Source organism: Prionailurus viverrinus, chromosome E2, assembly GCF_022837055.1.
Source record: "Prionailurus viverrinus isolate Anna chromosome E2, UM_Priviv_1.0, whole genome shotgun sequence".
Taxonomy (NCBI): domain Eukaryota; kingdom Metazoa; phylum Chordata; class Mammalia; order Carnivora; family Felidae; genus Prionailurus; species Prionailurus viverrinus.
The window spans coordinates 5,623,278-5,645,823 of record NC_062575.1 but is presented as its reverse complement, the minus strand read 5'-3'; the positions used below and the strand labels follow the sequence as shown (position 1 = coordinate 5,645,823).

Sequence of the window (22,546 nt, the reverse complement as noted above, 5' to 3'; positions counted from 1 at the left end):
CTGGCACCAGTTAGCCCTGGGCTTAAGAGGCAGCTTTGTGGCACTGAGCGACCTGTGCGTCCCCTCTGGGCTCCAGTTTACGCATCTGTGAAACGGGATCATAACTGACAGAGCTTTCTGCGTGGGGCCGTATGAGCAGAACACGGGAAGGAGCTAGGTCGGTGCTAACGGCCACCCATTCCTGACGCACTCGTGTGGGTGCTGCCTTGGGGCCCTCAGGACGGCAGGGGGTGGACAGTGGGCGAGCCCGGGGGCCCCCGTTAGCTGGGTTTGGGGGACGTGGAGGGAGAAGGTGAGTCTGGAGCCTCTTCTGCACCTGCAGCCTCAAGAACGGGGTCTGCGTCGCTGTGAGTGATGCAGGCCCGCGGCCAGCAGGGGGCGCTGGTGCTCCAGAGACCAGCCAGCTTGGAAGACTTTTCTCCAAACCTAGTTCCCCGGGGAGGGGGGGGGGGGGGGGGGGGGCAATTCTCCACAAGCCCACCTGTTCCAACCGAGCCCCCTGGAGCAGGCAGTGAGCCCTGGTCCTTTCCCAGCAGCACATTTTGCTCCAGCCGGTGCTTCACGGCCGTCACCTCACTATGTCCCCCAACAACCCTACCGGGTGGAGACTGCTACTCCCACTTTATAGATGAGGAGCCTGACCCAGAGAGGTCCGGGAATGAGCCCCTGGTCACCAGCTAGGAAGCGCCGTGCTAGGGCCGGGTGATGGCTCCAAAGTCCACTGGCTGCTCAGAGATCTGAGGGCTGGACCGGGGTGGGGGCGGTGGCTGTCACCACGTTGTCGGCCAGGGCTTGCCCCTGGGTTGAGAAGAAGGAGCCTTACAGAAGGTGGACGGGAAGCTTTGGGCGTTGTCACTGCCCGCCGATGAGATGGGGCGAGTGGGGTGCAGCTCAGACGTGGAAGTGGCCGGGTCGGGAGAGGGGACTGTTTGGAACGGAGCAGGTGCGAGGAGGTGAGAAGGAGCAGGGGAGCAGCATCTTGACTGGCCTCAGGGAGGATCTTGGACTTGACCCTGAGGGCCAAAGGACAATACCCCGTAGCTGGGAAGTGCCTACATGAACCACCCAAGGCTCACCGAGTGGCCCTTCCTCTCCCCCAGATCAGCTGCCGGCTCCCAGCCCCCAACCAGCCCCAGCCATGAACATCCACAGGAGGGACCACCTTGGCACCGACCGTTCGGAGCCCCTCCCAGTCGTCATCATCGGTGAGTGCTGCCCCGGGGCAGGGGGAGGGGACACGCTGAGCCCCGAGAGTGGAAGGTCAGGAGCCAGGCAAGCCCAGGCCTGGCCTTTCTTTACCACCGTTGCCTTTAAAATCGGCCACTGAGTTGACAATAAATTTCATATTTAAAAAAAATAAAAGTTAAATGGAAAAAAAAAAATTGGCCACTGAGCATTCGCGGTGCGCCTGATGAGGTGCCCAGCAGCTTATAAAATGTCGTTCCCGTTCCCTGTAATCCCTCCAGGAACCCAGGGGGCCAGAGCAGACCCATCACTGAGGTTGCCTGGCGAGAGCGGAGGAGGGGGGTGCAGGGGGGAGGCCTGGTCCTAAGCCCACGACAGTCCCTGCGCCTGGCCCTGTGCTAGGTGCCCGCCCGCATGAGGGGTTACGGCTAAAGCATGTGGTTCCTGCCTCAGGGCTGCCCAGTGGGAGACAGGCGGCCCCTCCCCCGTGCGAGCCGAGATCCGAAATGGCCATTTCTGTAAATCAAAAAGAGGTGAACGTCAGCGATTTCGTACGGTTTGTCCTCATTCCACACACGAGTAATCTTCTCAGCAGCACAAGATAAGGAGGAGGGGAAAGACCAATAAGAAACGATGTCATGAGGTTAAATGCCCAAGAAGTGCCATGCACAGGTGGTGTGAATCATTCAGGCCCGGGGAGCAGAGACCCCCACCGGTGGCTCCGCACCCCTCCTCCGCACCCCTGCTCTCACCCCTGCAGAGCACGGAACAATCTGTGCTCTAATATTTCACTCATCTATGTGACATCCCAGACGGTCAGCTCTGGGCTAACGGGACTAGTTCTTAGCGGTCTTAGAATCTCCGTCACGTTGCTGTGTGACCACAAGCGAGTTACTCAACCTCTCTGAGCTCCCGCTCCCTCCCGGGTTGAAAAGGGGGAAAGGGTAGCGTGCACCCACGAATGTTTTCGGGAGAGAATGGGGGCCAGGGCACGCACGACAGGGCCTCGTGCGGGGCCCGGTCCGGCGGGGGGGATCGGTCAGTTTCTTATTATTTGGTTGTTAAAATCCCCTTGACACATCGCAAGTGCTCGACAAATGTCAGCGATTGTCATGAGAGTAGAACAAGAGTACAGCGCCCGGCGCGTAGTAGGCTCTCGACGACCGTTCAGTGCTCCAGTCACTGGCCATTGTTACGCACAGTGGCCGGCGCGGCTAACGGCGGAATAGATGTTCTGTCTTTACGAAGGAAAAGCAATAGACGTTCTGTTTTTACGAACGAAAAGCCAATCGATTGAGCAAGTCAGCTCAAGACCAAAGCCCTCGGTACCTCTGACCCCACCCTGTCTCCTCAGGCAACGGCCCCTCAGGCATTTGCCTGTCCTACCTGCTGTCCGGCTACACCCCCTACGTGAGGCCAGATGCCGTCCACCCGCACCCGCTGCTGCAGAGGAAGCTCGCCGAGGCGCCGGGGGTCTCCCTCCTGGACCAGGTGGGCCAGAGCTCTGGGGATGGGGCAGGAGACACGCACACCCTGGGGAGGCAGGGCAAGAATAAAAATACGCGGTGGTTAGACCACAAGACCACGTGAGGAAGGCGAGCGGCCACAGGGGCCGGCCCGGAAATCGTGCCAGGAACCAGGGCCGTCTTTCGCGATCGGCAGCTGCGACACCAGCTTCCCTTACGTCCCCTAGACCAGCGGGTGTAACCCGGGGGACGTTCCTGCTCTCCACGGCCCCCTCGGCCATCCCCGGGGACAACGTCAGTTGTCACAACTGAGGTTACCCTCCACGCTCCCGCCACAGAGCGCGGTTGAGAAATTCCGCCCTGGGTAGTTCATTTCACTAGCCCCTGCCCCAGGGAGCTCACCAATCTTCCATCCACGCCCCTGGCCTTCCAGAAGGCCACTGGCTGTCCACCTCCTCCTCCCAGCATTTTCCCCTCCTCCTAGCCCCTCCCACCCTCAAGCTGGTGGATGAGGAAGCAAGCTGGCATTTGGTCTAGATCGGCGTCTTTCAAAATGCCTTCTACAGGACACCGGTTCCTCAGAGAAGACGTTCCTACTCCAGGAAGGCTGAGGGATGCTCGGGTTTGGCAAAACTACAGGGAAATTCGGCTGCAGGACTTGTCAGAGCCTTTAACATGCTGCCGTGCCTTATCTCTTAGTGAGAGGCAGCACTTTCCGGGTTTGTCTGGCCACCCTGATACTAGGGTGGGAATGCAAAACCGGGCAGCCTTGGTCCAGTGGCCCCTCTGACCCGTGCACCCCCTCCAGGACCTGGATTACCTGTCTGAAGGCCTCGAAGGCCGGTGCCAAAGCCCCGTGGCCCTGCTCTTTGACGCCCTCCTGCGCCCAGACACAGACTTCGGGGGAAACATGGAGTCCGTTCTTACCTGGAAGCACCAGAAGGAGCGAGCCATCCCCCACATGGTCCTAGGCCGGAACCTGCCTGGGGGGGCCTGGCATGTGAGTGGGGTCCGGGAGAGGCGGGCGGGGGGGATCTGGGCTCAGTCTACCCGGAGTGTCGGAGAGATTTCCTCCCAAAGATTAGGACTCTTCCGTTTCCTGCCTTTTCCCTATTCCCTCCCCCTCCTGCTCTGCCCACCGCCCCTCTGCCTCCCTCCCCACCTGCCCTTTCTGCCCCCTCCCCAGCTGAGGCCTCCCACCCCCTGCCGACCTGCTGGGCTAGGGGCTAGGAGAGGCCTGGACCAAAGGACTCCTTTTGCCCACAGTCCATTGAAGGCTCCATGGTGACCCTTAGCCAAGGCCAGTGGATGGGTCTCCCAGACCTGCAGGTCACGGAGTGGATAGGCAGGAAGCGGAGGTGAGGCAGTTCTGGAAAGCCCCGGAGGGTGAGGAGGGCGGGGTGGCCCGGGCCTGCCCCCACGCGGAGCCCAGGAGCCAGAGGGAAAGGCGCTCAGGGCCACCAACGCGGCCCTTCCTCCTGCCCGGGGCAGGACACTGAGGCCCCGGTGGGGAGAGGGCCGCCTGGGGCTGGGCTCACCCCGGGACTCCCCCCAGTGCTCCTGCCTGGCCCACAAGCCTCTGACGGGGGGCCTGGGCAGCATCCCAGCCCCTGTGGGAGGGGGACAGCTGGCCCTGCCCTGGGGCTCCGACCAGGCTCCCCCCACCCCCACGCCCCTGCCTGTCGCTAGCCCATGATGGGGGGGGGGGGGGAATAGTTCTCTCCATCTTGTTTCCTGCTCCGTCGTGACCTCCCTGCACGCTTCTGACCATCCTGGGGGAACAGCTCATTCCCTGAACAAACGAGTCCCAGCCCCTGCCCTGCCTGGGGAGCGAGGCAGAAAGTTGCCCGGGGCCTCGGGGTCGGAGGGGGTCGCCGCGCGGGTGGTGACGCCCTGTCCCCTCCGCCCCTCACAGGCCTCTCGTCTCCCACCCAGCCACCCCGTTTCACAAAGCCTTTGTGTCCCTGCAGATTTGGTCGGAAGACACCCAGGCTAGAGTCGTGACGTGTTAACAGACAGATGGGAACTTAGGTTGTAATTGTAGGCGTGCCCTTTTATAGCCTACTTTTTTTTTTTTTAATGTTTTCTTATTTATTTTGAGAGAGAGTGAGAGAACGAGTGGCAGAAGGGAAGAGAGAGAGAGACTCCCAAGCAGGAACTGCACGGTCAGCACAGAGCCTGGCTCGAGGCTCGCGCTCACAAACCGTGAGATCGTGACCTGAGCTGGGATCGAGAGTCGGACGCTTAACCAGCTGAGCCTCCCAGGAACCCCTCCTTTTATATTCTACTTTTAAATTTAACACTCCGGCCTCAGGATTTCACCCCATGAGGACAGTGTTCGTAACCAGCCTTTTACATGGCCGCGTAATATTCCCGATTCAGCACTTCTCCGCCTACTCCTGTGACTATTCCTACTCACGGGGGGGGGGGGGGCCCTGAGCTGAGGGGGGGAGGGGGGGAGGCCCACACCCACAGCAGGTGCCCTCCCTCCCCCTGGGCTGCTGCCGCCACGGTTCCTAAGCCCTGCCCGGTCCCGGGGCTCTCCTTCTGTCCCACATGCCCTTCTTAGAAGGAACCCTGGAGGTAACACCTTAGGCCCATTCCTTGAAACCATTTTGACTCCGAGAAGGGCAAGCGACAAGTTCACAGAAACAGACCCCAGGGCTCCGGTTTCAGAAGCAGGCTAGCGAGCTGGGCCGCGCGGCACAGCCTCGGGGGACACAGTGTGAGCTCGCGCCACACTCGGTCCCGTTGGGGGAGTCACAGAGGATTCTCCTGAAGTGAGCTCCTCCTTAACGACACGCCCACACTCGGGGAAGCTGACTCCCCTGAGGTCGCACGGGTCGCTGGAGAGAGGAGCTGAGATCAGGGCAAGCCTGTACCCCAGCCACCCTCGGTCCCGGCCCTGCGGTCATTGGCCTGGGAGGGGCGGTGATAACAGCGGCCCGACAAGAGTAACAATGCTGCAATAAAACAGTCTCTCCTGTGGCTGCGTGTGCCCCCGAAGGCCTCCTCATCCTGGTCCCCGGTATGGTGACAGTCCCCATCACAGACCCCTTCCTCCTACCCGGGGGGGACCTCTCCTTCCCCTCCCACCCCGTGGATCAGTTTTCCCTGTTTATGAACTTTATAGATATGGAATCCTCCCGTTATTTTTTTTTAAACATTTTAAATCTTTATTTATTTTTGAGAGAGAGAGAGAGAGAGAGAGAGAGAGGCAGAGCGTGAGTGGGGGAGGGGCAGAGAGACACCGAGACCCAGACTCCAAAGCAGGCTCCAGGCTCTGAGCTGTCAGCACCGAGCCCGACGCGGGGCTCGAACCCACAAACCGCGAGATCGTGACCCCATCTGAAGTCGGATGCTCAACCGACTGAGCCCCCCCAGGCACTCCGGAATCCCACCATATTTACGTGGGTCGTTATTTAGTCCTTGGGAGTAATAACAGTGGCTGAGGCTTAACCTGTCACTTACTACCTGTCAGGTTGTTTCCTAAAGCTTCTGGTCACATGACCCTCTAACCCTCTCTGCAACCACATGAAATAGAACCATCACCACCGTCCTCCCCGCTGTGTAGATGAGGCACGGAGGGCTTCAGGCACAGAGCTCACCGGCAGCAGAGCTGGGATTTGAACCCAGGCCACCTGACTCTGGTGGCCACACTCCCACCCTGGCCCTCACCAAGGCCCACCGCCGGCCTGGTCACCCCCCGATGGCCCCTTTGTGGCCCCCACACCCCAGTCTGCCCTCTGACACCCCCGCTTCCCCAATCCTTCCCTTCAGAGGCCTTCGCAACAGCCGTGCCACGGCTGGGGACATCGCTCACTACTACAGGGACTATGTGACCAAGAAGGACCTGGGTCGCAACTTTGTGTCCGGCGCCGTGGTCACGGCCGTGGAGTGGGGGACGCCTGAGTCCGGCGGCTCCGGGGGCCGGGAGCCCAGCCCCCTCTTCCAGGTGAGCGGCTTCGTGACCACCGAGGACCAGAGCCGACGGCCCTTCTCCCTGTGCGCCCGCAACGTGGTCCTGGCCACGGGCACGTCGGACAGCCCGGCACGGCTGGGCATCCCCGGGGAGGCCCTGCCCTTCGTCCACTATGAGCTGGCGGCCCTGGAGGCGGCCGTGAGGGCGGGCGCGGTAACCCCAGCCTCCGACCCCGTCCTCATCGTGGGCGCGGGGCTGTCGGCGGCCGACGCGGTCCTCTACGCGCGTCACTGCAACATCCCCGTGATCCACACCTTCCGCCGGCCCGTGGACGACCCCGGCCTGGTCTTCAACCAGCTGCCCAAGATGCTGTACCCCGAGTACCACAAGGTGCACCAGATGATGCGGGAGCAGTCCATCCTGTCGCCCAGCCCCTACGAGGGCTACCTCAGCCTCCCCGAACACTGGCTGCTGCTCTTTAAGGCCGACCGCCAGGCCGTGTTCCGGGACCGCGACGGCCTCCAGAAAGTCTTTGGGGTCGCCCTGGTGCTGGTCCTCATCGGCTCCCACCCCGACCTCTCATTCCTCCCCGGGGCGGGCGCTGACTTGGCCATGGACCCCGACCAGCCGCTGAGCGCCAAGAGGAACCCCATCGACGTGGACCCCTTCACCTACCAGAGCACCCGCCAGGAGGGCCTGTACGCCGTGGGGCCGCTGGCTGGGGACAATTTCGTGCGGTTCGTGCAGGGCGGGGCCCTGGCAGTGGCCAGCTCCCTGCTGAGGAAGGAGGCCAGGAAGCCACCCTAACACCCGGCCTGGCATCCTCGTCCCCAGGCCCTAAAGAGGAAGGGAGATTACACAGCCCAGCTAGACGCCCCAGTGAGCGGAGGGGGCCTCCCCTGGCGGGAGAAAGAGGGGCCGCGAGCCCATGCGGCAGGCCTCCCCGATGAAGATGAGTCTGCGCAGTCTGCGCGCAGACCAGTGCCCAGGCCGGGAACAGAAGCCGCGGGCCGGCGTAGGCTGTGATCTGGGGTGAAAGCCGCTGGTACGAGCTGGGGTCACCAGGGCCGGCTGAGCACAGAGCCAAGAGGACTGCAGGCCTTGCTCCTTCCAGAATCAGGTCCCAATTAAACCCAGTGCCTGCCTCCACCCGTGTGTCTGAGGATTCTGTTGCGTGGGGAGGGGGCTGGGTGTCTGGGGGGGGGGCACAGGGCCATGTGGGAGATCCTCGGGCGGGGGAGTTGTGTGACAAGGGATGGTCCCGCACATGGGGGTACCGCTGTGGGCGGGAAGCGGGGGAAGGCGGTGTGCAGGGAAATGGTATGCCGAGGAGGCCCCTGCCCACCCCTCCAGTCTAGTCCCGGCCCTTCTCCCACGCTCCCTCCCGGCCACACGCTTTTCAGTCCCTCATGCTCCCATGCTTGCACCTGCCACAGGGCCTTTGCAAGGGCCGGTCTCTCGCCCAGGACACTTTCCCTCCTCTCTGACTCCTCTTCCTTCCACTCTCTCAGCCTAAGCACATCACTTCCTCCAGGAAGCCTCCACTGCCACGAGCCCCTCCGTAGCCACCAGGACAGTCCCCCGTTCACGGCCCAAGGTTCTACCTCTTCATGGTAGTTCAGCTTTTGGGGTTGGTTTATCTGTGGAATCGCTCCGTATCTGACTCTGCCCACCAGGGTGTAGGTTGCAGGAGGCCAAGGACACCACTCACCGCCCCCCCCCCCCCCAGCCCTGTCTGTTCTGCTCACTAGTGGAACCCAGTGCCTCCAACGGGCCTAGCACCTAGTGGATGCTCCTTAACTCATCCTTCGGGCCGGTTGAGGATGAAGGGATGGCTGGATAGATGGATGGCTGGATGGATGGATGGATGGATAGGGGTGTGTGAGGAAGAGAGTGTTCTGGTGCAAAGACTGGTCTGGGCGCTGTGTGACGAGGTGGGGGACGGTTGAGGAGGCACGCAGGCCCTCGCGGGAGTGCTGGGGGAGGCCCAGCGCCTAGGCGCTGATCTCGGGAGCTTCAGCCAGCAGAGGGCGCTCCGGACTCGCCGGACACCCGCGCTTCGGCCCTTGCGGAGGCGCCGCGGGTGGGGTGGGGGGAACCCGCGGGAGGGGGGCAGCGGGAGACTTTCGGGGGACAGCCCCCAGGGACGCCCCCTGCCGCGCAGCCAGACGCCCCCCCCCCCCCCCAACCCGGCGCCGACCGGGCGGCCCCTTCCGTGGCCGGGGCTGGGGTCCGGCGCCCAGCACCGCGCCCCCGCGGGTAGCCCTCTGCCGCCGCGCCCGGCTCCCGGGGTGGGGGTGGGGGGGCAGAGGGGGTGGGGCGGTGGACACGAGGCACGTGGCTCGGGGTCCGGGCGGAGCGCCCCCCCACCCCCCCCCCGCCCAGTCCCCCGGTGTCGGCCCGTCCCCGCGGTGGCCGCGGCCGCGGGGCCGCGGGAGGGAGGGCGGGGCGGCGCGGGCGGCGCGGGCGGCGGCGGCGGGGAGGGGTCGCGCGGGGGCGGGCCGCGGGCCGGGCGGGGGTCGGCGGGCTTCCGGGCGGCGGCGGCGGGCGCGGCGCGATGTGCGAGCGGGCGGCGCGCCTGTGCAGGGCCGGCGCGCACAGGCTGCTCCGGGAGCCGCCGCCGCAGGGCCGGGCGCTGGGCGGGCTGCTGCGCTGGGTGGGCGCCAGGATGGGCGAGCCCCGGGCGCCGCTGGCCCCCGACGCCCCCGACGCCCCCGCCGCGGACCCCGGCCCCGGCCCGGGGCCCGGCTCGCCGCGCGGGGGCACCGCCGTCATCCTGGACGTGAGTACGCGCCGGCCGGGACCCCGAGCCCCCTCCTCCCACCAGGGGCGCTCCCGACGCCGCCTTCCTCCGTCCCCGCCGGGACCCGCGAGGCCCCCTCTTCCCACGGCGGGGGACCCCCCCTCCCCGGGGCGCTTTCCCCTCGGCGGCCGGGAGCAGGACCCGCCCCCGGCCCCTCTGCGTCCCAGAGCGCGACCCCAGCCCCTGCAAGTCCCGGCGGGTCTCCATCCCGGTCTAGTCTTGTCGCTGGACCAGGACGATCCCCTTCCACCCGCTCCCTCCCTCCTCTTCTGGGGATCCCCACCTTCTCCGAGCCCTGGAGCCCTTTGCCGGCCACCGCCCCCCTGCTTTTACGCTGGCCGAGCCCTTACCCTTTCCCCAGCCCTGCACCTCCGCCTTTACCCCCATCCGCTGTCGGATGCCAGCACCTGCCGCCTCCGGGCCCCCTCCTCCTTTCCATCCTGGATCATCGCCTGAATCGCTACTTTTCTGAGACCACCCCCACCCCCCCCCCACTCTTCCAACCCCTAACTCTGGTTTCCCTTTTCTCGTTCTGGCGGTAGACCCTGAGACCTTGTGTTCTCATCCCCAAAGCCCCTTTCCACCCCAGCCACCACCTCTTTGAAAGTGAAGCCCCCTCCCCACCCCTGTCTTCCCCTCTCCTTCCATTACAGCTAGGACTACCCCCATCTGCTCTGAGCCTGGACACCTCTGGGATCCCGGCCCCGACGACCCCCGCCTCCACTCGGAGCCCCCTCCATCCTCCATACCCTCTACTCAAGCCCCCCTTCCCCCTGGGACCCAAGCCACCCACCTCTGGGAAGCCCACATCCTCCTGCCACCCACTCCCGAGGAGTGGGAGGGAGATTTCACTGCTGGTGGGGGGAGGCTCCCCGGGGGAGGCGGAGGGGGGCTCTGTCCTGGGCACCACCCCCACCCGGTAACAGCGGAGCCTAGGATGTGCATGTCCCGAGGAGGGTCCTGTGCGGGCTGGGTTTCTGGGAGAGTTGTGTCTGTGTGTTTGATGGTTGGCTGGGAGCGTAGATTTCCTCTCCCCTCCCGAACCTCCTGTCTCCTGGAACCCACGGTTGGCTCCAGGCAGAGAGGGCTGGGCGGGGAAGGGCGAGCTGTGCCGTGGGTGCTTGTGGCTGCCTCGCCCCCAGACACACACACACACACACACACACACACACACACAGACTCACGCACGCACGCACAGATGGATCCTCTCCCTCAGGACCCCCAGCCTAGCTCTCAGGGCGAAAGCTCTGGGCCTGCCCTTGTAGGGAACCCCTGTCCACACCCCTCCTGCTTCTAACAGTACGGCTTAGTGAGCTCCGGTGCCCTCTTCAAGCTGGCGTGTGCGGGTCCCCGAGACCCCATTTCTTCATCTAGGAAATGGGGTGATGAGCGGACTCCCAGAACCACATCACGTGGTCTGCACCATTCACTTGCCTGAGGCATGGGGAGGGGTGCACCTGAGGGTGGGACCCTGGCCTCGGGGAACTTTGCAGTCAGGGGCACGGGTGTGGAGTGCCCACGATGGGGCTTTGGGGGAGGGCCCCGGTGCTCTGATAATTGTCCCCCTTCTGCCCCAGCCACATTTGCTCCTGCTCAGTACCCCAGACTAGGGTTTCAGCTGAGGGAAGGGGGTGATGTTTGAGAAGCCCTTCCTGAACTGCTGCCTCAGTCTGTCACCATGTGTGGTGCTAGGATGGATGGGGGGGGGGGGGGACATCTGTCCTTGGCCTGAGGGCTTGGGCCCAAGGTAGCATGGCCAGAGGGGGTGGGGCCTCCCCCTCCCCCTTCTTATCAGTGTGGCTCATCCGCTCCCAAAAATACCACAGGGTGGGGGGGGGGGTTATGGGGTCTCGGCTCATGTTTGGGGGGCGGGGGTTGGGCTGTCCCCCCGCCACCCCCTCCCACGGCAGCCAGAGACTTGCACCTGCAGTGCACCTGGTTTTCTGAGCTCTTGGTGGCCTGCTTCCGCCCACTCCCCCCCACCCCGAGAAATAATCCAGTCCTGCCCCTGGGGGTCCAGTCGCCAGGCCCCCCTCCAGGTCCCCTTAGCAGACGCCTCTGTTCAGACTTAAGCCACCCCGCTGGAGGAAACCGGGGCTCCCCGAGGGGTGCAATGGTGCGAGGCGTGTGGCCGCGTCCACGGGACACGGCTTCTGAGCGTGTGACCGAGCGTGGCACGGTGGGAAAGCCGCGTGGACCAGTGGCTCCGGAGGCACACCCGTGAGCCCGCGGCTGGGTGTGAGCGTGCGTGTGTCCACGTGTGCGTGCGCGTGTCTGTCAGTGCGGTCGTGGGTGGGCTGGCGGCACAGAAGGCGAGTGGGCGCTGCTTCCTCCCCGGTGGCAGTGAGGACTCCGCCTGAAACATCCCTCCCGCCCTGGATCCCAGCCGGGGTCTCCTCCCGGGAGGAGGGGGATCTCGAGATGAGTCAGAGGCCGCTGGAGGGCGCCCGCCCCTCTGGGCCCCTCACTGACGCCACCTCTCTTCCCTGCAGATTTTCCGACGTGCGGACAAAAACGGTGAGTTCCCCTCCCGGGCTGTCCCCTGAAGGAGGCCCCGGCTCTTCCTGTCCAGGCGCCTCAGTGGGAGGGCCGAGGGGTGGGGGCGTAGACGGCCTTGAACCTGCCGGTGACAAGTACAGGCCTTGGAGGTCAGAACACCACAGGCCGGTGCTGCCTTGTGCCTCAGTTTCCCTATCTGCGTCTGGGGGGGCATTCCCGTAGTTCCCGCGCGGTAGGGATGCCGCGGGGGTTCGGCGTGTGGCCGTCTCGGATGCTAAGATGTCTGTCGTGCGGGACATGCTGGTGAACCATCATCGCGCTCACGCAGCTGGGCTGGGCCAGAGCGGCCCGGGGTGGGGGGTGCCCAGGGACCACCCTTCACGGAAGCCCCCAGCCTCACTCTCGGGCCTGGTGCCTCTTTCCTCACCACGACCTCACACACTCACGGCTGCCGCTCCTGTCCTGACGATCCCGGAGTGGCCCAGAGAGGTTAAGTGACTTGCCCAGGGCCGCCCAGCTGCACGAAGGCAGTCAAGGTTGTGCTGCAGACCCCCGAACTTTTCCCCACGCCACGCCCCCTCCCCAGCCACGTGAGTGGCCCGTCGTGGCCAGCAGAGAGAAGTCAGACTTCTCCTGACTTCTCGGAGAGGCTCCCGCCTCCCAACCTCGCAAGGGCCGTCTGAGCCTCACAGCTGCAGCACAAGTCAGTACCACTTCCTGTAAATACCGCTGTCCTCATCGCTGGGCCCCGAGCGACTCTCCCCGGACTGTCACCAAGGCACGGTGTCTCCACAGGCCTCGGTCTTGCCCATCTCTAAAGTGGGGTGAGAACGCTTAACTCGCCTACTGCCTTGGCTGTGGAGCGAGGAGATGTGGCGACAGAGTCCACGAGAGAATCAAGCAGGGCTCACTCACGGTTTGTTTTGTTCGCTGGGAAAATTGATCAAGTGTCAGGGCCCCTGCCGGGGGGCAGGGTGGGGGACAGGGGCCCCGGTGCCTGTCCCCAGGGCCCTCAGGCCCCAGCGCCTCCTGCATGGGCTGGAGTTGAAGGCGGCAGCTCTCACCCGGGTCCCCCGAACCCCTCCCTCCCTGGCCCCGGCGGTTACTGCTGACCCGCCCCCCCCATGGTGTTGGAGGTGTGACGTGAGGCCTCGGGGGCTGGGGTGCACAGCCAGGGGTCTCCATCCCTTGTCCCCCTCCTCGGGCATGACAGCGGCGCCTCCCAGGCCGCCTGGGACACAGGACTCTCCACAGCAGCTCCACGTGGAGCAGGGCGGAGGGAGGGGGCTGTGGGGGGGCTTCAGTGACCCGAGAAGGGGTCGTGGCAGCTCTTTTCAAGCAGCCTCAGAGGCTACAGAGCAGGTCAAGGGGCTTGATCCCTGACACGGGCGTCTCTCTGGCAACCTCAGAGTGCAGTGGCCTGGGCCACGTGGCCATTGTCATGTGCTGGCCAGGACCCCGTGGCACGTCGTGAGCCCTTGACAGGCAGGACTCGGGGCTTGTCCCTGGCGTGGGCCCGATGCTCACATGCAGTAGGTCCCCAGCAGACGTTTGCGGGCTTACGGGTAACGGGTCTGCCGGCGCAGGGGGCGCGGGTGCACGACCCTGGGGCACAGCGCTGTGGGTCTGGCTGTGCGTCTCCCGGCAGGTGTCCGTGGGTCCGGACGGCCGTGTCTCCGTAACTGCCGCTCGACACACTGAGTGCGCGTGGCCCTGTGTGTGTGGGTGTATGTGTGTGGCACACGTGGGCGGGTGGCTCACCGGCCGCCCTCAGACACAGGTGGGTTTTCCTCCTCGTCACTTGTTGCCTTGTCAGAGGCCGAGTTTCCACCCCAGGGACTGCTCTGGGGTCCCCTGACTTCGCTCCATGGGCCCCAGAGGGGCCGAGCCCATTCTCCTCCAGGGGCTTCGGGTCTTCCTGGCCACCACCGAGTGGCCCTGGGGGGATTGTCCCCAGGGTTAATGCGGGAGTGTGATGTCGGTTCCAGGGACGCTTCTGGGGAAGAGTCCCTTCTGTGTCACAGGGACTCCTGGGTTCGAGTCCCGGCTCGGCCACTTGGCAGCTCTGTGAGCTCAGGCCAGTCAGCTGGGGCCTCGGTTTCCCCATCTGTAAGTGGGCGTGATGACACCAGTCCCCTCTCAGAGGGCCTTGGTGGAGCCCGCACGGGACCCGGGGACACCTGCCGTGGGAGACCCTGAGCCCAGCACCGCCCGTGGCCGCGGACGCCGTGGTTTGCCCACAGGTGTGGGGTTCCCACCTGTGCCTTCCATCCGGGGAGCTGCCAGGGGCCATGGGGCTCCCATTAGGCACCTCACTGGGGCCTCACTGTGCTCCTGCTGGGGTAAGAAGCACCCGCCCCCACTTTACAGACGGCAAAAGCGAGGCCCAGACCGAGCAGGGGCGGGACCGTAGACCCCTGGCTGGGGAGCAGCCTGGGCAGTTCTGACCCCATCCAGCCTGGCTCGAGGACACGTCTGGCCGGGAGTGAGTGCGGCTAGAACCACACACGCAGCGGCTTCACGCAGTCCCTGCCCCGGGCGTCCGCTGCAGAAGATGCCGGGGGGGGGGGGGGGGGGGGGGGCAGGCAGGGGGGGGCAGGCGGGGTATGGTCCCCTCCCCTAAGTCCCTGGGGTCCCAGGGCCGAGCGCTCTGGGCCGGCCCGTGCTGACGGCTCCCGGGACGGAGGCTTCTGCGCTGAGATAGAGACCCGTCGAGGCTCCCGAGGGGAGGCCGAGGGTCAGGGGCCTGGGGCCTTGGAAGGGCGGCGCGGGGCGTCCAGCAGACGGCTGGGCGCCAGGGTGCGTCTGTCCCCAGGGACATGGCCGCTAGCAGCCTGCGGCCGTTCGAAAGGTCCCCGTGACAGAGGCTGAGCTCGTGCTCATTAGCCAAGACGCCCGCACACGGCCGCCCGCTCGGGGGTCCTTGCTGAGAGTGGGGGGGCCGGGGCTGTGCCTCTGATCGCACAGAAGCCCGGGCAGCTGTTTCTCCCCTCATTAGCCGCTCTGGGTTCATCCGGGCTGTGGCAGGACATTGAAGGAAAATGTCAGCCAGGAAGGCCGTGCTCGGGAGGCCCGGTGGGCGTCTCTTGCCTGCCCTCCACAGGGCACCCCGGAAGCGGGTGCCCGGGCAGGACAGGCAGGAGGAGACGGGGGCAGGGAGATCCCCCCCCCACACCCCCACCCCGACTCTGTGCCCCTGGCCACCACGACCGGTCAGTCAGCACGCGTCCGCAGGGTGCAGACTCGCCCTCGGCTCCCCGTGATCCTGTGGTTCGTGAGTTCAAGCCCCAGGTCAGACTGCGCTCATAGCTGGGAGCCTGGAGCCTGCTTCGGATTCCGTCTCCCTGGCTCTCTGCCCCTCCCCCACTCACACTCTGCGTGTCTCTCTCTCTCTCTCTCTCAAACTTGTTTTTTTTAAAGGTAAAATCTTTAAAAAGGGGCACCTGGGTGGCTCTGTCGGTTAAGCGTCTCTTGATTTCGGCTCAAGTCATGGTTTCTCAGTCATGAGGTCAAGCCCCGTGTCGGGCTCAGTGTGCAACGCGGACCCTGGGTGGGCTTCTCTGTCTCCCTTTCTCCCTGCCCTTCCCCTGCTCAGCACCCCCCCCGCCCCGCCCCTCAAATAGATAACTTAAAAAAAAAAAACAACTCTTAAAAAATACGATACAAGAGAATCCTTCTGCTCTGGGCCCAGCTGGGCCTGCCGCGTATGGTCGGGCCCCTTCCGGATGGAAGGGAGGACCTCAGATCCAGCCTGCCTTCCGCGCCCGGCCCAGTCCTGATACGGGGCCACACCTGCCTCTCCCTCCCATCCAAGGAGGGCCATCCCTTTCTAACCCACGCAGACGTACCCTCGAGGGCTTCCAGGGGCTTTGATTGCAGCCTGGCTGGAAGTAATGGAAGGCGGTCTGCGTGGAGGGGCTGGGGGCTGCCCTCTCCCTCACTTCCAACTGCCCGCCGCAGACGCGGCTCCTTTAAGGAGCGTGAGCTCCCTGAGGAAGGGGTCGTGGCTGCAGGGGGCAGAGGTCAGCTCGCAGCAGGTGTGCCCAAGTGCAAGTTGCTGAGGGTGGGAGCTCAGTCCGCCTCTCCCAGAGTCGCTGGCTGCTTGGAGCCCCTCAGTGACCCGTGGGGCCCCTCCCATCTCAGGACCACAGAGGCTGGCCTCCCGCCAGGCCCACCCCCTCCTTGCCTTGCGGTTTGGTGTCTTCGTGGTGGCAGGGTGGCAAGTCCCTCCCTGCTGGCAGCTGTGAAGGTGTGGGCCCGGGGTCTGCCCTGCGGACGGGGCAGAGAGGAAAGAGGGTGTCCCCTCCCCTGAGCCAGGACCTGGGTGCTGGGGCTGGAGATGATGCAGATATGGGGGGGGGGGTCGTCTGGGCATTTGGGAGCAAGAGAGAAGGGTCCTCAGACGGCCCGGCTTTGCTGTGGTGCTGCCTTCAACGGTACCCACCGCAGGTGCTCGGGCGAATCAGGGGAGAGATGAGCCGGCAGGGAGCAGGGGCTGTGTGTGTGTGTTGACCGTGGCCGTCGTGAGCCTGAGCCAACTGGCTACTGCTTGTAGTCGCTGTGGGTTCGGGGATTAGCTGCAAGAGGGTGTTGATGTGTCGGCTTGGGAATTGGCTGGAGAAGGCGGGGATTTTCTGTGCGCTGGAGGGTGCTGGTCACTTCGGGCAGTCCCAGGGCAGGCACAGAGGATCTGGCTGGGGTGCGGTGGCCGGGGGACTGTCGGGACCTGGGATGTCTTATCTCTTAGACACCGGCTGCCCTCTCTCCTCCTTCCCTCCCTCGCAGACGATGGGAAGCTGTCCCTGGAGGAGTTCCAGCTTTTCTTCGCAGATGGCGTCCTCGATGACAAGGATCTGGAGGCTCTCTTCCACACCATCGACTCTGACAACACTAAGTGAGCGAGGTCCCGCTTGTCGGGGCAGGGGCGTCCGGCGGGTGTGGGGCGGGGGGGGGGGGGAGCTTCTTCCTCGGCAGCTAGTGAGCGGTCTCCGTTTCCCACCCCCCTGGAGGAGCAGGACCCCTGAAACACCCCCACGCTGGCTGATCCAAACCTCGGATCTGTCTGGCCACCACCACCCTCCCCCACCGCCAGCTGGGGTGACCTGGGGGCGTGGGCAGGACGCTGTTGTGCCGGCAAAGTTGTCTTCTGAGCACACGTGGCTACGGAAGAAGAGACCCTACGTCTTGTAGCACGGACGCGGGGTAACGAAAAGGGAAGGGTGGCAGTGACGTCACCCTTCTGCGAACTCAAGCCCTGGTGTGACCCCGGCGCCAGGGTCAACTCTATCACCTTGGTCCTCACCGGTCCTGTCTTCCACCGGACCGACCAGATACGCATCCTGGCTCTCCCTTCTACCCGGCTTCTAGCTCGGTGTCCGAGGCAACCCGTCATAACCCCCCGAGCTTGCGTCTCAGAACTAACCGGAAACTCTGGCCTCACCCACCCCGAAGTCAAGTGCCAAGCGTATGCTCCACTCACGCTTGCCCGACCTGGCAGCCTCCCTCGTTGCCTGGGATTCCCCAGGCAGGATGAGCCCCGGCCCCCTTCTCCCCCCACTACCCGGTCACCTTCCTCGGGCCCCGCTCAGGCGATGGGGACCCGAGTTCCGGGGGCGGGGGGTGCTGCGTGAAGCAGATTTGATGAGTTGGGGTCCCCTGAGACAGACGGGTCTAGTGTGGACAAGGAGCTGCTACCGAGCCTGTTTGCAAGGGACCCAGCACAGTAGCCACCTGGACCGGAGGCCGGGGCTGAGTGTCCTGGGAGGCACAGGCTGGGGACCAGGTGGCCAGGAGTCCTTGTCCAAGGAAGGCAGCGTCAAAGAAACAGCTTTCTGCTGTAGACCCAGTGAAGGGCTTTGTTTCTGGAGACAGATGGAGGCCTCTGTGATCCCCAGGGAGCTTTGAAAGGGCCAGGGCGAGTGGAGGCATCGGTCAGAGAGTTTAGCCATGACCTTCTAGAAGGTCAGAACTCTAAAGACTTCTAGGATGAGGCTCTCCAGCATTCCCTGGGGTGTGACCTATAAACATTTGCTCCTTAGGATGCTAAGTAGGCTTTCTGCCCAAAACAGTTCACGTGGATCAGAAAGAGTGGTAAGATCCTAGTTTAAGCCCAACCGAAACAGGCTTCCTCTCTGCGGGACTCATCAGAACATTTAAGGTGTGGTGGGAATTCAAGGAGCTTCCCAAGACAGGGCTGGCAAAGCCTCTGAACCCAGGTTTATGGGGCCCCAGGAGCCTTCTCCCAGAAAGCATCTTGGGCACCTGGGGTTCCCCGAGCTCTCTACCCCAGGGAGCCCCTCCTCTCTCAGTGAGGGAGCTGGCACCCAGACAGGGCAAGGCTCCCAGAACTGCACAGACGCTCGGGTCCCTTGGCATCCGCCCCCCCGCACACCCTGCCGTCACGTCTCTGCTCTGAGGCTGCTATGTGCACCTTCACCAGCCTGGGTGGCGTTTCGGTGCTTAGCGGCCTCCGAGGAGGGGCCCAGTCCTCTCCACGCCTTAGGAATGGGGCTGCGGGACCCCAGGGCTGGGGTGGCCACGAGGACGGCTGTCCCAGGACCCAGCAGGCAGGGGTGCCGGGGGGGCGGCGTGTCACACGAGTTTTGGTGACAGCCTGTCAGAGTCCTGGGCCCTCCACCTTCTGTCCCTTCCCCTCCCTTTGCCCAGCCCCTGACTTAGCCCCATTCTTGGTCCTATGCGCTCGGGACACGGTCGGGACGGGTCGGTCGGCGCAGCAGGGGAGAGGAAATGAGTGGTAGTGGGGTCAGAGGTCACGCAGAGGTGGATCCCCGCTCTGTCCTTCCGGGTGGGGGGCAGGGCATCCTTTACCTGCTGCGCCTCACCTGTGAACTTGGCTCAGGTGCCGGCACGTAGGATGGTCCAGAGAGGAGGCACGGCAGGTGTTTGACGAGCTCCGGGCCCTGCGTGCTGGGGGGGGGCGGGGAGGGCGGCTGGGACGGGACAGGCCTGACCTGAGTCTCCCTCGTTCTCTCTGCAGCCACGTGGACACCAAGGAGCTGTGCGGTAGGTGCCCGATCTGCAGGGACCAGGACTGGGGTCGGGGGACGGACCCGGGAGTCCCGGGGGCGCAGGTGGGATGCACGGGAAGGCCCGAGGGCTGGGGTAGACTCCTCCTCCTGTGACCTCTGACCTTTGCTTTCCCCTCCCTCAGATTACTTTGTGGACCACATGGGGGATTATGAGGACGTCCTGGCCTCCTTGGAGACCTTGAATCACTCTGTTCTGAAGGCCATGGGCTACACCAAGAAGGTGGGTAGGCGTGGGCGGCCCTGGGGCTCCAAGGTCTGAGTGCTGGTTAGGGTTCTTACGGGGCGTCCTCACCCCAGGGTGCCTGGATTTGTGGCGACAGGGGTTGGGTCCGGGGTGGGCTTTCCTTGGGGCTCCCGCAGGGAGCCGGGTTCAACTGTGAAGTGAACGCACTGGGTCGGTGAACGGCCCTGGCCAGCGGCAGGTTGGCGCGTGAGGCCCTGTCCCGGAATTGGGCACGGCCCGGGCCTGCCGTCGCGGAGAGGGAGCGACAGCCGCCCCGAGCCCGCCAGGGTCCTCGGACAGGTGTGGACCCTAACGATCTCACCCTCTTCCCGGGTTACGAGGCAGGAAGGGGAGCGAAAGGGGCGCGTTCGTGCGTCTGCACCCGATCGAGGTTTCAGGCCGTGTCCGGTGTGCGAACCCTGTCCGGGCAGCAGGACCGTGAGGAGCGGCGGGAGCAGGCCGGGTGCGGGGACCCCTGCGTGGCCTGGGGAGAGGTCTCCCGTGTGGCTCCAGCGGCTCAGCCCCCAGTCCTGTCACCCCCTTGTTAGCATGTGCCCTAGAGGACAGAAGGCAGGGAGCCGGGGTGGGGGCCGGATGTCGCGCCTTCTCTGTTGAAGCGCACGTGGGCGGAAGCAGCCGGTCCCCCAGCCTCCGAGTCCACACCCCACTGGGCTGGTGGCTGCTGGAGGGGCAGGGGGGCCGTGTCCCTTCGCTGCGTCCGGGAAGAGGCGCTAAGTTGGCTGAGGACCCGCGATGGCCGGGATTCAATGCTCAGGTTAATCCTCGCTGCTGCCCTGTGCGTGGCCACTGTCACCCTGTCGCCGCCCCCATTTCAGAGCTCTGGAAACAGGCTCGGAAGGGTGATCCCTGCAGGGTCCATAGCTAGATGGCCACAGCTGCTGGCCGGAAGGAGAAGGGAGTGGAGTCAGGGACCCGGCAGGAAGTGCGGACTCCAGGCCAGGCCGGGGGTGACTGGAGGCTCGGTCAGCCAGGAGGGGAGCCTCGCACGCTGAGCAAGGCACGTGGGGAGGCGGGGGCTGGGGGGTGGGGGAGGGAGCAAGACACACACGCAGGGACACGTAGACCTGGCTGAAGGACCACACGCCAGTCGCTGCCCCCCGGCGGGCCTCAGTTTCTCCAGCATTCACCTTAGAGTCCTTTACGGGGATCGAATGAAATAAGGTCTCTCAGGTGCTTAGCTCGGGGCCTGGCACAGAGCAGAGGTGACTGTTTTCTCATTAGGCTCCTGCTGTATGCCCGGGCGGACGTAAGACCGATTCCGTGTGTGTGTTTCAGACGGTACTCGGTGCGTCAGATGTATTAGCATCTTCGGATTTTTCAGGGGGTACCCTGCCGTGTGTTAGGGCGTCCCTGTCTTCCTGCAGGTCTCAGAACTGCTGGGCCTGATCGTGTGCCTCCACTCAACCCACGTTTCCATTCCTGTGGTCGTGTCCTGCCGTCCCGGACTGTGGTTGGACGCTCTGAATGTGTCAGGTGGGCGGTGGGTGGCCAGGGAGCGTGGAAGGGACCCCAGGCTCTGGAATCCCTGCGCGGACAAGGGTGTCGGCCGGACGGGCTGCGGGACCCTCACCGCCCGGCCCCACGGGGCGCCCGGAGATGGAGCCCCTTCCCAGCAGTGCCGTCTCGCGACGACACGAACGCGCGTGGTTACTTCCTGCTCTTTGGCCGTGAACTGTTCAGAGGGGACACCGAACGCCCCACCCAGGAGAGGATTTTCCTATCTCCCCGTTCACCTCGGACCGGTTTCGGACCCCCTGCGCTCGGAAAGCCCGCGCACGTGATGGTGTGTTTTTAGCGGCCGAGTTGATGGTTTTGGCAGCCGGGATGGGCAGTTCTTTCGCTCGCGTTTTTTTCCGAACTGCTTTCCGGCGGTAGAAACGCAGCTCAGCTCCTCGGTTACTTCAAACGCTTCGTCACCGACCTGGCTTGGCCCGTTTGCTTTTGTTGCTGCGCAGTCCTGGCGTGAGCTGCAAACCAGTGCGCTGACTCATTTCTGCTGTGCGGCCCCCCGACCTCTCTGTGTCCCCCCCGACGCCGTTCTGAAGTCCTGTTCCCGGTGCTACATCAGCTATCTTTGTTTTGCCCCTGATTTTCGAGCGCGTGTCTCCAGTATTTCTCCCCTAATTACAATATTAATACCAGTTCTTTTTTTAGAATCCTTCTCAGCCTGTTTGGAAAAAAGCAAAAAATTATCTCTGCCTTCCCTTCGTTAAATCTTGTCTTAGGAGGTGGTAGTGAAGTTTTTAAATTGCCTTTGTGATTACGTGATTTTTCTGAAGCGATTGATGGGGCGGATTCTATTTTTAGAGTCTTTTCTGTGGAACAATCCTTCACTTCCTGTGATCAACCTGTGATAGAACTGGAGTGTCGCCGTGTTCGTCCACACCGCTCTGCAGCCCTCCCGCTAGCCAAGCGATTTCTCTCTCTCTCTCTCTCTCTCTCTCTCAGAAATTGAGGCCTTTTGAATATTTGCTGGGTGTCAATCCACTTCTCTATCGCAGAGTCATTTTTCCGTTCAGAGACCGAAAGAATTTATCCACGAGGCTGGGGTCGAGGTATAAACGGGGGGAGAAGAGTCTCTTAGTAGTTTTTTCCAAGGTCAACCCTAGCTTCAGTGAAATGTCACTTTCTGTGCCCGTGTTAGCTAGTTTTCCCGAAACCTATCACGGCCGTGTTCGGTTTTGTGATCAGTTATGCGTCGTATGTTGTCGATGATTTTTTTCAAAAATCTCAAACCTTATTTGACACAGAACGGGCACTGCATGTTCAATAAAGTTCATTTACTTTGAGGGAGAGGGACAGAGTGCAAGCAGGGGAGGGGCAGAGAGAGAGGGAGACACAGCATCCGAAGCAGGATCCAGGCTCCAAGCAAGCGTTCAGCACAGAGCCCGACGTGGGGCTCGAACTCATGAACCGTGAGATCATGACCTGAGCCGAAATCCAGAGTTGGACACTCAACCAGCTGAGCCACCCAGGTGCCCCAAGTTGTTTTTTTAATGATCTCTTGGACGCTTGAGAAAATGACCTGGATCTTTTCAGGGCATGAAATGGGAAAATAACTTGGCTTTTCTTTGTTATGACGTATACGCTCCTAAAAGATACACTATAAAAAGGTGAAATGCTGTCTCTCGTACAAGTAGAGATATTTCATTTTTTCAGCACCAACATTTTAATTTGTATTACGGATGTTAATGACAACACCAGCCACTGTAAATTTTTGTTTCAAAATTGAGAAAAGTCAGTTGAGACTTTTTTTTTCTCTGCAGGTGGGAATTTTCTTCAATAATTTTTTAATCCCAGAAATAGAGTTCATATCACTTACTTATATCTGTTTGGATTGGGGGTACGATTTTCACACAAAATCCTTATATCATTTTC

General features: G+C 63.3%; 2 protein-coding genes across 5 annotated transcripts in view; both read left to right on the top strand.

Annotated features, from left to right (window-relative positions):
- OSGIN1 (oxidative stress induced growth inhibitor 1) overlaps positions 1 to 7,714 on the top strand; it is a 46,184-nt gene extending 38,470 nt beyond the window's left edge. For all 4 annotated transcript variants that reach the window (XM_047835473.1, XM_047835472.1, XM_047835471.1 and 1 more), the window contains 5 exons: positions 1,101 to 1,205; positions 2,540 to 2,676; positions 3,460 to 3,651; positions 3,918 to 4,009; positions 6,432 to 7,714. In XM_047835473.1, coding sequence (XP_047691429.1) covers positions 1,139 to 1,205; positions 2,540 to 2,676; positions 3,460 to 3,651; positions 3,918 to 4,009; positions 6,432 to 7,380 — 1,437 coding nt within the window. In that variant the 5' untranslated portion in view covers positions 1,101 to 1,138 and the 3' untranslated portion in view covers positions 7,381 to 7,714. The remainder of the gene's footprint in view (positions 1 to 1,100; positions 1,206 to 2,539; positions 2,677 to 3,459; positions 3,652 to 3,917; positions 4,010 to 6,431) is intronic.
- Positions 7,715 to 9,130: 1,416 nt separating this feature from the next.
- Positions 9,131 to 22,546, top strand: part of NECAB2 (N-terminal EF-hand calcium binding protein 2) — a 28,515-nt gene continuing 15,099 nt past the window's right edge. Inside the window, exons 1-5 of the mRNA XM_047837105.1 lie at positions 9,131 to 9,355; positions 11,869 to 11,893; positions 16,661 to 16,769; positions 18,873 to 18,898; positions 19,047 to 19,144. Of these exons, the coding sequence (XP_047693061.1) occupies positions 9,131 to 9,355; positions 11,869 to 11,893; positions 16,661 to 16,769; positions 18,873 to 18,898; positions 19,047 to 19,144 (483 nt within the window). The remainder of the gene's footprint in view (positions 9,356 to 11,868; positions 11,894 to 16,660; positions 16,770 to 18,872; positions 18,899 to 19,046; positions 19,145 to 22,546) is intronic.